This window comes from Lepidochelys kempii, chromosome 1, assembly GCF_965140265.1.
Source record: "Lepidochelys kempii isolate rLepKem1 chromosome 1, rLepKem1.hap2, whole genome shotgun sequence".
Lineage (NCBI taxonomy): Eukaryota > Metazoa > Chordata > Testudines > Cheloniidae > Lepidochelys > Lepidochelys kempii.
In genome coordinates, this window is record NC_133256.1 from 158,073,571 (window position 1) to 158,089,016 (window position 15,446).

Genomic DNA, 15,446 nt, shown 5'->3' on the forward strand with positions numbered 1-15,446 from the left:
ATTCAGGGGAAGGGGTTGGTCACTCCTTTAGCCATTTTCCCCTAAAGCAGTTGTGATTTTTTTTGTCTGAAATTTAGATTCTGAAATGAAGCATGGATAGGAAAATCCTGTGTGGATTTCAAATGATAGCAAGCCCATCACCAAAATACAAATCTCTCGTTCCTTTGCTGCTTTTCTAGGATTCTTTTAGCTACCTGGGTAACTGGTAGAAAATGCTCAACCTCTCCAGTGTTTAGTAATAAACATTCTTTGCAAGTACTTTGCTTTGCCTCTTTTGACTTTTCGCACAACACAATACCATTTTCTTTTAAATATATGTATCTTTACTTACCTAGAGTTCTCTCCCCCTTAGGATCCACCTCTTTAGCCATTCTTAGGGCCTCTGTAGTTGCAATATCCACATTACTTGGTACAACTACCAGATTTATAGTTTGTTGCTTACAAATATACATTTTAATTAGATTTATGATCTGTAATGAAATAAGAAATGTAATAAAAGTTTATTACTTCACATAGGCTATGGTAGGTAAGTCCTATTACAAGTGGTAGGTTTGGTTCTTCCAGATTTCATAGCTTTCAAAGGAATTTATTTAGCTACCCCCCTCCCCCACCTCCTAATGTGGTTATGCCGACTGCATAATTGCCTAGGTGCATTATGGTGTTTTTTCACTTGCCTCAAAGCACTGAGTACTGCCGGAGGCATGGGATAGAACTTAATGGTTCAGTGGTTTGGGTCCAGTACTGCAAAAATCGTGGTCAGATTTGATAGCATATCATTAGTATTACAGATGTGACTATGGGACGAAAACTTACATGAGAATTTCAGAAGAACACAATACAGCCTGAAATCTTATCATCTAAAGGTAAAATTAAATGTGTTAATAAACATATGTAAACATACTACATTTGACCAACTTGAACAACATTGTTTAAAAGCACAGAATAACATTTACGATGGTCTTTATTGTAATAGGTTTACAAGTCCAAGCAGGTACACTTAGAACTAAATTAGGAATGATTAAGCAACATCAAATTTTAGCTTTTTATGATGCTATTGAAAACTTGAAGACAACAAGTCTTACAATATAACAGTTAGGCCCAGATCCTCAGCTGCAGCTCAGGAAGTGCATGTGTGCAAATGAGTTTAACACACTTGTGTATCCCCTCAGCCTTGGGGCTGGTAGTCAGTGGACTGATACTGAGCATAAATTAGGGCAGCCTCAGAGTTGCTCTATTTTATGCCAGATGCCCATGGCTTCAGAGGACCATGACTCTCAGGGGTTGCTGGGGCATAAGTAAGCCCTGAGCATGCCATTTTCAGATGTGCACCTTCTTTTTCCATGCATTTAAAATATTGTTTTGAAAGAGACAATGAGAAGTCATTTGCCTCAGTGTAAATGCCAGAGGGTCATTACAAAAATAAAAACATTAGATCAAAAATTTCAGTGAAGCCACAGAAAGTAATTTCTGCAGGCTGACTATTGTCCTCATCAGTGTTTGAATCAGACAAGCTTTCTAGAGCATCTTTCTTTCTTCCCCAGAAATGCAGAGTCAACTTTTGGGACACCACTAAGGATGTAAAGATCAGATGCCCTCAGCTCTGGGTGAGTCCAAGGGAGATTTTGAATGGACAGAAAATCTAACAACCACCTTCTCCTTCAATTAGAATAGAGTAGGGAGAGGGAAGGAGGGAAAATAAAAAGGAAAGATGGAGGAGGATTAATGGGGATGGGCAGGAAAGATAGCGGGATTGGTGCCTGGAAAAATGATCTTCCTGGGGGCCAAAAATCCCTGTAGCCAGCTCCGCTGAAACCTCTGCAGGGTGAACGAACGCACACGCACGCACGCACACAGTTCCATTAGAGCACATGGAACTCTAGTGGAAGTTAGAAAATGTCTCAAACAAACACTCTTGTCTACAGAATCTAGAGTTTTCCCCCTTTTGGTATATGGCACATCCTTCTCAATGCTAGCACTTCCTCCACTAAAACCCTCGCTTGTTATATCTTACTTCTCCTTGGGAAATTACATATCTGTCTGTTCTGTGCCATCATTAAACAGAAGATTATGCAGTTCAAGACACCCTAATCTCTTTTGCCGTCATTTACCAGTTTCCCAGCCCAGAATTGCTACATACTTTACCTTATTTCCAATGTCTTTTGGCTGATTCCCCACAGCCACCCTCGCAATCCCTGGCAGATCAATCAGTGTCAGATCTGGAACATTCGGGGAGCTAATTTCTAGGGAAATTAATTCTTGGCTAATGCCCACTCCTTCACCAGCCATTGCATCCTGGGCTAGAGGAAGGAGACACAAAAGCAAAGATTAGATGCTTGTCATGGAATTCAGACTAGAAAATAATGGGGATTAAGAAAAAACCTATTGCTAAATTTATTTCTATAGAAAATGTGATCTCAGAAAAGCTATCCCTTCATTTTAGCTTTGAAAGAAGATTTATAAATATAGTATAAAATAATAAAGATTAGTCTTCATTTTTTATACTGTAAAGGACAACAATATCCAAGACTTGGCCCAGGGAATAGCAAATATCAGCCCCAAAGAACAGTGGAGTGCTAAACCACAAGCTTGCTGCTAATCTGTCAGCATCCAGCATAAGTGTATGTCTGGTTTGAAGCACAGAGTATAGCTGGGTGAAATTTTTCACACATTTTTTTAAGCGAGAAATGTAGATTTGGTGAAACCAAAACATTTCACAAATTCATGTCAATTTCACAAAATGGTTTCAGCTAAAAATATGTAAAACAAATTTCAAAACAAAACGAACTTCCATTTTATTTCAAAACCATTCAAATAGCTGATATCAAATAAACAAGTTTCGAGTTGGTTGAAATGAAATGTTTTATTTGACCTGAAACAATTTTTTTTCCAATTCACTGACAATTTTCAGTTTGACCCAAAACAAGATTTTTTTTTTTCCAAAATCACCAGTGAACCAATCAATTTGTTATTTGGCCAGCTCAGCAGGGAACCCACTTGCAGATATTACCTATTGTAAGCACTATGCACACTTATGGAGCTATAGGAAAGCATAAGTGATGATAATGTCTTAACTAGGCACAAACATCCAGAACAGAAGAGTGAGAAATCCCCACTTTTTACAATGCCATTGCAAACGCAGGCCTCAATCCTGAAATAAATTTCTGTGCCCACACAGACATCATTGCAGAATCAGGGCCACCAGGAAATACAAGATTCAAAGTATGTTACTGACGCCCCAGATTACATTTACCTTTCCTTATTTCTTTTTCCACTTCTGAAGGACCATTCAATTCTTGCTTTATCTCCAAGTAAGTAATTTTTCCTTTCCATTCCTGTGTATAATGCACTTTCTTCAGTTTGAGCTCTAAAGGACATCTGGTAACAATACCTATCAAATTAAACAAACATAAAGCACTAGTCATGTATGAAGAATGAAACACGTTTCCCTCCTCTTTGGAAGCCACTGAAATACCAGCATATTGTCCTTAGCTTATTTTCAATATGCATCGTACTACTACTGCTCTGCAATTACACAGCAGTAGGGGTCAAATGCAATGTTCATTGCAATAGTAGTCTTTCCGCTGGAGTTCAAGGACCCCTAGAGTCTGCTTTTTGTGCTCTTCATCTGAAGAACTGAAAGCTCATTACATAGGTGGGTAAATATATAGCAGTTATCCCCATTTTGAAGAAAGGGGTACCTGAAGATCAGGGAAGTGAAGTGAGTTGTACAAGGTCACATGAGAAGTCCTTGGCAGAGCTGACAACATAGCCCAGGTTTCCTGCCTTCCAGCCCCATGTTCAGTCTTCCAGATCACAGGCTCCCCCTCCCCACCATTTCAAAGCAGTCCTCCAGCACCCTTACAGAACACCACACCACTGTGACCTAGGGAAATGTCAGATTTCTGACATGAAACGCTGAGAGATAAATTCTTACCACTGCCTCTAGGAAGAGCGACTCCAGACAGGGCTTCTAGAACCGAGCTTTTTCCAGAACTCTGGTCTCCAATGACTGCAATTGCTGGCAAAGCCAGGTCCTTTTCTACTCCGAGGGCTCTCAGGGAGTCAATGAGATCAATACAGGGACGAACCTTTTCCTCATACTGACTGCACAAGGAGTGTTCTGCTTTCTGATTTAAAAAAAAAAAAAGTGCTTATAAATGGAAGAAGGACCTTGACCTCCAGTTTCAATAAAAGGCCTCTACAAATATAGGCACAGTGTCAGTGATGAGATACTGTGACACCCAGTACTCCATGTTCACCACTTTTATAAGGTTATGATATATTTTGTGCAAAGTATGCCTTAAGGTATCATTTGAACATTCATAATCTGCTGAATATGATTATCCTGTTGAAATATGTGTAGCAACATTATGTGTAAAGTTATAAGTTTCTACTGTATGATTCTTACTGCAATATGCTGTAATTCTGGGTAACACCCACAAACCAGTTTCTCAGAGACAAAGACACCCTGGCACACCAGCAAGATGTTAAAAAGTGATCACCAGCTTAAGCAGCCATTCTCCAGCACAGGAGAAGGTATAAATAAGAAATTTACATTTTATCTCAGAGACGGTTCAAACCGCACACATACAGGAGCCTGTATGTTTGCACCCCAGTGGGAGGAGGGTAATCCTCAAAGAGGGAAGAGGAGTATAAGAATGAGAGACAGTGACTGCCACATCACCTGTCCTCCTCCTATCTCTCTGCTCACAGCATCAACAAATTCCTGAAGGACACTGAACAGGGGGAGGGATCTCAGGTTGGAAGGAGACCAAGCCTGTGAAATTCACTGCAGCTTATGGTAAGACAGACTTTTTTGCTTTTATAGTATTACCTTAGTAAAGTTAGGAATTAGCTTGCATTTTTATCTTTTTATTTCTTTTTTAACCAATTTGACTTTTATGCCTCATCACTTGTAATCACTTAAAATCCATCATTCTAGATTTAATAAACTTGTTTTATTTTGTTTTATCTTAACCAGTGTATGTTAGGATTGAAGTGTTTGGGAACTTCTACTTGAGATAACAAGGCTGGCGCATAAACATTTTCCTTTGCTGAAATGACAGACTATATATGAGCTTGTACTGTCCAGGAGGATACTGAGCAGTAGAAGATGCATATTTCTGGGCAGCCAGCCTAGGACTAAGAATTTGCTGGTGTCACCCTGTACGTAATTCAGGAGTGGCTTGCTTGAAGCATTCCTATAATCCAGTGGAATGGTTTTGCATGCTAAAAGCCGTGTGTGAGTAGCACCAAGGGGTAGAAGCTAAGCAGTGTAAAAGTCATCCCAGGCTAGAGAACTGGGTGGGGGACGGGGGACGGACAGCTGTCCAACAGTCCAGATTGTACCGTGGAGAATGTCACAGGTACACAGCATTATTCCAGGAGTTTTTTTTGCAGCAGTGTGCTATAAACAGATCTGTAGTAAAAAGAGTGATTGCCACAGTGACGGACACTCTGTGAGACACTAAAATACATAATATTGGGAAGACCTGTGTATTCCATATGTATTGTGAAGAACAAAACCCACATGTCTCAGCGTGTCTGGTTGGGAGACTACCTCCCTCCTTGTGCCATCCCAGCTGCAGTTGAAATGTATGGAGGTGCTTCAGCTAGACCCCCTCTACCTCAGGATGAGACAGTGAGGTAGCTGGCAGGGCCTTTTCCACGAGGACTGCTTCTCTTTGGAATGCGCCCTGCTCCTTCCAGCTAATTGGTTCAGAACAGTCTAATCTGTTGATATTCAGAGCATCTTGGAAGGCTCATCTTCTTAAGAGGGCTGGTGAGGCAAGGACGATTGCTCAAGGGGTGGGTGAGGCATGGGGAAAATGGGTGAGTCCTTTTAATCTATTTCATTGTTCTTGTCTGTGAGGTTGCTTTGTGGTTTCTCTTTGTATTGATTCCATTGGTACTAGTGTTTTTAATTACCGTCAGAGATGCCTAATGTAAGAGACCCCGCACTTACCGGCCTCACACAATCCCCTGCCTGAAAGCCTCCCTGCTCATATGCCAATAATTATTTTAAGGTATTTCTCTCAAATTCAAATTCAATTCAATTCAATTCAATTCAATTCAAATTCAAAACAACTCCAACTTTGAAGGCTCATATGGAGATTTGGTGGCTTTTTCTCCACCCTTCTCTGATGAGCTTTCCTAACTGACGAGGGACATTGTAGAAGGGTGGCACACACTTGTTCTAGTGCATTACGCTGCACAGTGAGGGGTTCGAACACTGAGGGGTTCGAAGACTGTTAGGCAACCTTCAGAAGTGCCCATGGTTATCGTCATCTACTAACTATTCAGCTGCCTGAGTGAAATGAGCTGGGGATTGCTGTCCAGTCCCTGACTGGTGTCCACCCCTACAAAAGCGAACACCACGACTGTCACGAATCGGTTCCCTAGTTAGCGCTCTCATTGGAGGGGCCTAAGTCGGAATGGCCTTAGAAGCTGAATGACTGTTTTACCCTGAGAGGCAGTCCCTGCAGAAAAGGGTTGGGATACTTTGGCAAGGCCTTCTGGGGAAATGTATGTTGCTGCTGTTGGTGCCCACAGGTAACTCTTCTGTGGCTAAAAGCATTTCAGTCACTAGGGCTGTCATTCCAGCACCTTCCACGAGCACTAATAAGAACTGACAATACCGTGCAGTCACTGCACATACCAAAATGGAGATTTTTTTTTTTAAAGCAGATACCCAAAGTGAGCCTGAAGACTCAAGCATTTTCTATGTAGAATTAATTGCATTTCTCCTACACAGCAGGAAAATAGCAAAAGTTATGAAATAACATGCACTGGGACTATTAACAGTTAGAGCTAAATCTGGGCATGCCCAGTGCAGGTGTGCTGGGGATGTGCAGGGACAGAGGCCCTCTCCCCCTTCCAGAGCACCCACTTGGGACCCTGGCAGAACACTGAGATTAGTGCTCCTGTGAACAGCAGTAAGAGAAGAGGGATCGCTAGCACAACCGGCACAACTCGAGGGATTGTGACCAGACTGGTTGGTGAGATGGCCAGGGCCCTACCTTCACTATTTGCCCAAGACCTTCTGGTAGCAAGTCCATTGCAACTTATGCTAGCAGGTGCTAGGACTGCTATTCAGCATGCTCCTTTCCCTAGCGCTCCCTGAGGCATTCGGCCTGCATCAGCTCTTCACAGAAGAGAACGTCCCAGAGCTTCTCTGCTTGGAGGCACAGCTCTGCTTCCATCTCCTAAGCTCTCCAGAGAGGAGCATGTACGTATATACATAATTCTCTCAAACCTGGTCCACTGACGACGAAACCAATGCCCAATACTATACGTGTAGTTAAAAGCGCAGATTTCAGTGGAGCTATGCCCACAGTACACCAGCCAAATATCTGGTCTTGTATTTCATCAAAATGATGGCTGTATAGTCCTTGCAAATTTTAGTGTATGGTCTTCCAAATATATGTGTGTCACTCACCTGTGCATTTTTATTCACCTTTGGAGATGGGGGATTTTCCTCTCTCTTGATGCTCTTCCCAGACATCATGCTACACTGGAGTCTTCAGGATATCTTCCTGGGATAAAAATCAAGCCATTAGGCCATACGGAAAATATGGCCACATTTCCTAATCAAAAGAGCATTGTTAATTTAGCTCATATACCAATCTGCTAAGATCTTATTAGGCCAGATACTCAGCTAGTGTAAATTAGGATAGCTCTACTGAAATCAAAACACTAATTTACATCAGCTGAGGGTGGATCTAGCCCACTGTCTCCAACCTTACTGGACTAAAAGAACAGAAGTGGAGTAAATATTTATGTTCTAATTAGTTCTACATAAACTGTTGTCACACAGCATACTTCGTTTTACAAACAAGCTTTTGGGCCTACTGCATGATCTTAGTCCCCCAGAATGATCATGCTTAACCACTGAATAATACTGAGCAACTCTATGCATTATCAGCAGTGTCTTGGGACCATCTTAGGTTCTTTTATTGCTTTCTCCCCGTAAAAGATAGTAAACTAGGCCAAAATTAGGACCTGTAGTAAGAATCCATATATCAAGATTTATGGTCCACGCAAATACAGTTAACAGCACCAGCCATCATGATCATCAAAAGAAATAAAACATTTACTTTGCAGCTACGAACGGGTTTTTAGAAAAGCTGGAAATACCATAACATTCCTATTAACAAATCTCAGTTTCTTTTGACAAAAAATAATCACACACACACACACAAGCCATCGCTTGATGCAATAAGGACTAATAAATCTAAAATTCTTAGCTATATTGAGTTATAGCAGTTGTGGATCTGCCCACCTCCCCTCTCTTTTTTTTAAGGAAGCTTACAAAATATATTTCAATATAGTTAGTAAAGAGTTTTTCTCAAACATTCTTAATATACATCATGTTGCCTATTCATTTCACCTAGATTTTCAGAGTTGTTTGCAGTGACTTCTGTGCTATTTCCCTATAATCCAGATTTCTGTCAGATAAGTCATTTGCGTTCTCATACAGTAACACCTGCTAACGTAAGTAATTACTTAAAGAGAAAGAGAACCTTTACCTGGCTATATGCTAGGACTATTTCAAAACTATTAACTCTTTTAGGGTTGCCAGGCATCCGGTTTTCTACAGGAACGCCCGGTCAAAAAGGCACCCTGTTGGCTCTGGTCGGCACTGCCAACTGGGCCATTAAGTCTGGTTGGCGGCACAGCAGGGGGCCGCGGCTAAGGCAGGCTCCCTATCTGCCCTGGCTCTATGTGGCTCCTGGAAGCGGCTGCCAGGTCTCTGTGGCCACTAGGTGCATGGGTTCTGGGCTTCAGCCTTCCCACCCCTGCTCCAGCCATAAGGCTCTGGCTCTGGGCTTCAGCACAGGGTGATGGGGCTTCAGCAGTACAGGCCTTACCTAGCACCGTGGTCAAGAGGCAAGGAGGGGGGTGAGCAGCCACGGAAGGGAGCTTGGGGCGATGGGGGGCTGGGGGAGGCAGTGGGGACCAGGGGAATCTGTGAAGGCCCAGGGAAGGCAGTGAAAGCAAGGAGCACCAAAATACAGCTATACATTATTTTTATTATTGAGCCTGCAAAAAACCCCTACATAAATAAATTACAATGATTTGGACAGTATATGTGCATATTTATAAGTTTTTCCTAAAGCTAATTAAGTATTTTAGGAAAATTTGTTGGACCGGCCCCCAAAAATGTTGTTGTGAAAACCGCTGGTCTAGGGGCCACAGAGACCTGCAGACAGCTTCCTGGGAGCCACAGTAAGCACACTCTGAATCCCATCCCATATCACAGAGTCCCCTCCCAGACCCAAACTCCCTCCCAGACCCTGCATCCCACCACGTCCCTCCCAACCCCAGCCCTGAACCCCTCATCCCTGGCCCCACCCCAGAGCCCATATTCCCAGCTGGAGCCCTCACTCCCCCGCACCCCAACCCCCTGCCCCAGCCCAGAGTCCCCTCCCACACCCAAACTCCCTCCCAGAGCCCACCCCCTGCAGCCCCCCCCAACCCCAGCTCTGGGCCCCCTCCTGCATCCCAAACCTCTCATTCCTGGCCCCACCCTAGAGCCTTCACCTCCAGCCAGAGCCCTCACCCCCCCGACCCCAACTCCCTTCCCCCGCCTGGTGGGGGAGAGCGGGCAACGGAGTGAGGGGACATGGAGCGAGTGGGTCAGGGGTGTTCGGTTTTGTGCGATTAGAAAGTTGGCCACCCTATGTCTTACTTATCTCCATCCTTCTTTTCTCTGACCGAACGTAGGGAAACTAAACTAACAGCCGAGCGCTAGAATCTTTGATTTCCAAGAATATTACCTTTATAGTTAAGGACCAGTCGTTATCTTTTGCCCAGTATTTTTTAGGCTACTAGCAGACAGGGTACTATTTAAAGCAAAACAGAAAATTTTATATTATTCCAGTGAAACAACCACTACGCATAACAATTTATTCAAACTCTTAATTCAGACCCCTACGCAGTGGCTCCTGTACCCTGGGCCGCCCCTCGACATTGTGGTGCCCTACGCAGCTGTGTAGATTGCGTATGGGTAAGGACGGCCCTGCGTACCACTGCCAAATGGCTACATATGTAAAAACCAATCTCTCCTGTTGGGAACACTGGGGCATGGCCACTAGGTAACTCGAGGGGATGGAAGACCACGAGTGTCGATGAAGCCCCCTCGCACTAGGCCCCTGTGTCCTTGCCCCCCCCACCTGCCTGGAGGCACTCGCAGCAGCTCTGTGTGCTAGGCCCAAGTGTCCTTGGCCCCCCCGCCTGGAGGCACACACAGCAGTTATGCTGAGAATCTGCAACAGTATGTTGTAGAGTCAGACTGTCTGAAACTAAGCAAGGCCAAACAGGGGAGATATGGAAGAACAATGCTGAATAAAGCAGCTTTATGTATAGTTTAACAAATGATACAGAGAATCAGGGAACTAGCTGGGAACTGGATTGGCTGGCTATATGGATACTTGGAGCAGCTTGCTATTGGATAAGTATGCTGGAAAAAAGGATGTATAAAAGCCTGTGTAACTTCCTGCTCTGTTGTGCAGGATTTGAGATTTTATTCTCCCTGTACCTTTTTGCAGCTGCAAATAAACTTTTCTGCTTCTCCACCCCGTTGTGATTATTGGGTGTAGCACACCGGGTAACGAACCACTCAAGCTGTTGTTCAGCCTCTCGGCACTGGGTGCCGGCAACACTCCTAACAGGACAATTATCGATATGAACTTTTAGGTTATTTTACAAGCGAGGAGAGGTACAAAGAGCTGTGGTAGAAAATAAAGAGTCTCCTACTTACTGACATCTGACTTATTTCAGAAAGTGTGCATCCGATGAAGTGGGCTGTAGCTCACGAAAGCTTATGCTCAAATAAATGGGTTAGTCTCTAAGGTGCCACAAGTCCTCCTGTTCTCTTTGCGGATACAGACTAACACGGCTGTTACTCTGAAACCTGTCAGAAATCTAGTGACTGCAATCCAAGCTCTTTTTGGGGTATGCTGAGCTGCCCAGATTCGGATACCAATGACGCTGGGTGGGGGGGGGGACGCGACTGAACTCAGGTTTCAGAGGAGCAGCCGTGTTAGTCTGTACCCCCAAAAAGAACAGGAGGAGTTGTGGCACCTTAGAGACGACCACATTTATTGGAGCATCAGCTTTCGCGAGCTACAGCCCGCTTCATCCGACGCATGCAGTTGTGCTCCTCCTGAGCTCCCCTGGGGTTAGCACCAGCAGCAGCCAGGTCACTGACTCGCCGCCGCTGCCCGGGCAGCGCCGCGCGGAACCGAGACGCGGCAGCCGGCCCCATCGCAGCCCCAGGGAAGGCGGCAGTGCCCGGTGGCCACGGCGGTGTCTGCCCGCCTCGGGGTCTTTGCGCGCCCAGCGGGCATGCGCCCAGGCTCCCCGGATCCCCGAGAGAGGGCGGCGGCGGCAGGGGGAACGAAGCGCGGCCCGCCCACGTCGCGCTGTGGCTCGCCCCGCAGTAGGAGGCCCTGCCTCTCTCCGGCCGCCAGGTTACCCAGCCTGCGCGAAACCCTGGGTAGCGGCGCCATCCAGGACCCCTAGGCTCTCCCGTTTCAAAATGCCCGCGCTTCCTCCCCCAAGCGTCCTCTTCCGACAGCAACGGCATGCCCCCCCAGTAACTCTATGCGACTAGTGGAGATTTTACAACAGAGTGCGTTTGTTGTCGGCGAGCGAGAGAAGGGACTTTTGTACGCACTTACCTCACTTTTGTTTCAGGCTCCCTGGTAGCAGCTCTTGTGCTACCCACATCCGGCTACCTAAAGTAATTCCTCTCTCTTGCAATAGAAAGATCCCAGCTATCCACACTGCAGTGGTCAGTGACTCACGGAGCAGGAACATAGGAGAAAGCGTCTTACCTGTTTCAGATGCTGGGCTGAAAGGGGACTTCTAACACTCAGATGCTTTTGGCTATATACAGCGCTCATTAGCTCCACCCAGCTTCTGTGACACAATTCAGGAGAAATGAAAGAAACCTCAGGAGCTTTTCTGCGATATAATCTTACAAGCTAGTGCCTAATTTAAGTGTACAGACATTGTGATTTGCAGAAGTGATTTGCAGTTTGTATTTATTAGACATAATTAAGGTAGCATGAGGCAACCCTCCCCCCACCCCAAGAATATTAAAGATAAATAACTAGGGTCAACTTCTCTTTGATTGAAGATGCTGAGTAGGGTGTCTAATTTTTAATATTTGACTGATCTAGGTCCTAATTCTCCAAATTTACCGTGCATAGGCAGTCCCCTGCATCTTACCAGAGCTCCACTAAAGTTCAAGAGACTCTTCATGGGCACAGGAGTTATAAGGTATGTGGATGCTGCAATCACAACGTGATTTGGGAATTATACCTCCCTGCCTCTGTGTACACAGACCCTTAAGTGTGTATTGCATATTCTACTCCAGCTGTCCACTTCACACCTGCCTTCTCAGAGCCCAGATATGCCACTGTTGCTGCTGTTGAGCAGTTCCAGTGAAGTCAATAGGCCAGTTTAGGTCATACAGTACAGTTTACACGAGCAAGGGATGGGGGCAAAATTGGGAACGAGATTTTCAGTGGGATTTATGCTTCTCAGGGTATGTCTACGCTAGAAAATTAGGTCAAATTTATAGAAGTTGATTTTTATAGAAGCGATTTTATACAATCAATTGTGTGTGTCCCCCACTAAGCGCAGTAAATCGGTGGAGTGCGTCCACAGTACTGTGGCTAGTGTCGACTTTCGGAGCGCTGCACTGTGGGTAACTATCCCACAGTTCCTGCAGTCTCTGCCGCCCACTGGAATTCTGGGTTAAGCTCCCAATGCCTGATGGGGCAAAAACATTGTCCAAAACATTGGTTTTGGGTACATGTCATCAGTCACCCCTCCCTCCATGAAAGCAACGGCAGACAATCGTTTCATGCCTTTTTTCCATGTGGACGCCGTACTGCTTTCAGCAGACGGTGCAGTAGGACTGCAAACCATCGTCATCCACCACTTCCACTGCAACTCTGCTCTCCTGCAGACACCATACCATGACAAGCGTGCAACCTGCTCAGCTCAGCTCACCGACGCCGCCACTGTTGTGTCCTGGTGCTGCTGGCAGCAGACAGTGCAGTAGGCCTGCTAACCACTGTCATCCACCGCTTCTGCTGCAGTTCTGCTTTCCTGCAGATGCCATACCACGGCAAGCACAGAGCCCGCTCAGATCACCGCGGCAGTTCTGAGCATTGTAAACACCTCGCGCATTATCCTGCAGTATGTGCAGAACCAGAACCTGCAAAAGCAGGCGAGGAGATGACGGCAGCATGGTGACGAGAGTGATAAGGACATGGACACAGCCTTCTCTCAAAGCACGAGCCCCGGCAATTTGGACATCATGGTGGCAATGGGGGAGGCGCATGCTGTGGAACGTCAATTCTGGGCCTGGGAAACAAGCACAGACTGGTGGGACTGCATAGTGTTGCAGGTCTGGGATGATTCCCAGTAGCTGCGACTGGGAATCATTGCATGCGTACGGGACTTTCATGGAACTTTGCGACTTGCTTTCCCCTGCCCTGAAGCTCAAGAATAGCAAGATGAGAGCAACCCTCACAGTTCACAAGCGAGTGGCGATAGCCCTGTGGAAGCTTGCAACTCCAGACAGCTACCGGTCAGTCGGGAATCAGTTTGGAGTGGGCAAATCTACTGTGGGGGCTGCTGTGATCCAAGTAGCCAACAGAATCACTGAGCTGCTGCTATCAAGGGTAGCGACTCTGGGAAATGTGCAGGTCATAGTGGATGGCTTTGCTGCAATGGCATTCCCTAACTGTGGTGGGGCGATAGACAGAACGCATATCCCTATCTCGGGACCGGACCACCTTGGCAGCCAGTACATAAACTGCAAGGGGTACTTTTCAGTGGTGCTGCAAACACTGGTGGATCACAACAGATGTTTCACCAACATCAACGTGGGATGGCCGGGAAAGGTACATGACGCTCGCATCTTCAGGAACTCTGGTCTGTTTGAACAGCTGCAGGAAGGGACTTACTTCCCAGACCAGAAAATAACCATTGGGGATGTTGAAATGCCTATAGTTATCCTTGGGGACCCAGCCTACCCCTTAATGCCATGGCTCATGAAGCCATACACAGGCACCCCGGACAGTAGTCAGGAGCTGTTCAACTATAGGTGGAGCAAGTGTAGAACAGCGGTAAAATGTGCATTTGGATGCTTAAAAGTGTGCTGGCGCTGTTTACTGACTCGGTTAGACCTCAGCATAACCAATAATCCCATTGTTATTGCTGCTTGCTGTGTGCTCCACAATCTCTGTGAGAGTAAAGGGGAGACGTATATGGCGGGGTGGGAGGTTGAGGCAAATCGCCTGGCCACTAATTACATGCAGCCAGACACCAGGGTGGTTAGAAGAGCACAGCAGGGCGCGCTGAGCATCAGAGAAGCTTTGAAAACTTGTTTCATGACTGACCAGGCTACGGTGTGACAGTTCTGTTTGTTTCTCCTTGATGAAAACCCGCCCCCTTGGTTCACTCTACTCCCCTGTAAGCCAACCAATCTTCCCCCTTCAATCACCACTTGCAGAGGCAATAAACGTTGTTTCAAAATCATGCATTCTTTATTAATTTGTCACACAAAGAGGGGGATAACTGCCAAGGTAGCCCAAGAGGGGTGGGGGAGGAGGGAAGCACCGGGTGGGGTCATGGAGGAGGGGAGAACAAGGCCAGACTGTACTTCAAAACTTATTGAATGCCAGCCTTCTGTTGCTTGGGCAATCCTCTGGGGTGGAGTGGCTGGGTGCCCAGAGCCCCCCGCCCCATGTTCTTGGGTATCTGGGTGAGGAGGCTATAGAACTTGGGAAGGAGGGAGGGCAGTTAAACAGGGGCTGCAGCGGCAATCTGTGATCCTGCTGCCTTTCCTGCAGCTCAACCATATGCCAGAGTATATCAGTTTGATCCTCCAGTAGCCTCAGCATTGCATCCTGCCTCTGTCATCACGCTGCCTCCACCTCTCCTCTTGCTCATCCCTCCTGTCCTCGCGTTCATTTTCTGCTTTTCTGGACTCTGCCATTGTTTGCCTCCATGCATTATGCTGAGCTCTTTCAGTGCAGGAGGACTGCATGAGCTCAGAGAACATTTAATCGCAAGTGCATTTTTTTCACCTTCTTATCTGCGCTAGCCTCTGGGATGGAGATGATAGGTGGAGCATTGAAACATTTCCAGCTGCGGGAGGAAAACAAGGGAGAGTAGTATTTAAAAAGACACATTTTAGAGAACAATGGGTAGACTCTTTCACGGTGAACCAAGCTGTTAACATTACATAGCACCTTCATAACACGTGGGGATGGTTTCAAACAGCAGAGCCCTCATTTCCCATACCAAGCACCCGTTGGGTTGGCCATTTAAAATGAGTTGGCCATTTCAAAGGAGGGGCTGCAGTTTTCGGGTTAACGCGTAGCACAAACCCAACTAAATCCCCTCCACGCCCCCCACAC

General features: G+C 46.0%; 1 protein-coding gene across 5 annotated transcripts in view; it reads right to left on the bottom strand.

Annotated features, from left to right (window-relative positions):
* Window positions 1–11,908, bottom strand: part of LOC140917423 (interferon-induced GTP-binding protein Mx1-like) — a 29,313-nt gene extending 17,405 nt beyond the window's left edge. Inside the window, exons 1-7 of one of the 5 annotated variants that reach the window (XM_073360253.1) lie at window positions 11,685–11,907; window positions 9,780–9,845; window positions 7,439–7,535; window positions 3,935–4,127; window positions 3,251–3,388; window positions 2,143–2,297; window positions 332–470 (exon numbers count right to left, since the gene is read on the bottom strand). In XM_073360253.1, coding sequence (XP_073216354.1) covers window positions 332–470; window positions 2,143–2,297; window positions 3,251–3,388; window positions 3,935–4,127; window positions 7,439–7,507 — 694 coding nt within the window. In that variant the 5' untranslated portion in view covers window positions 7,508–7,535; window positions 9,780–9,845; window positions 11,685–11,907. Of the gene's footprint in view, window positions 1–331; window positions 471–2,142; window positions 2,298–3,250; window positions 3,389–3,934; window positions 4,128–7,438; window positions 7,536–9,779; window positions 9,846–10,762; window positions 10,790–11,684 lie in introns of those variants that run through there. The other 4 variants (XM_073360263.1, XM_073360282.1, XM_073360243.1 and 1 more) reach the window with 4 other exon arrangements.
* Between the last annotated feature and the right edge of the window lie 3,538 nt (window positions 11,909–15,446).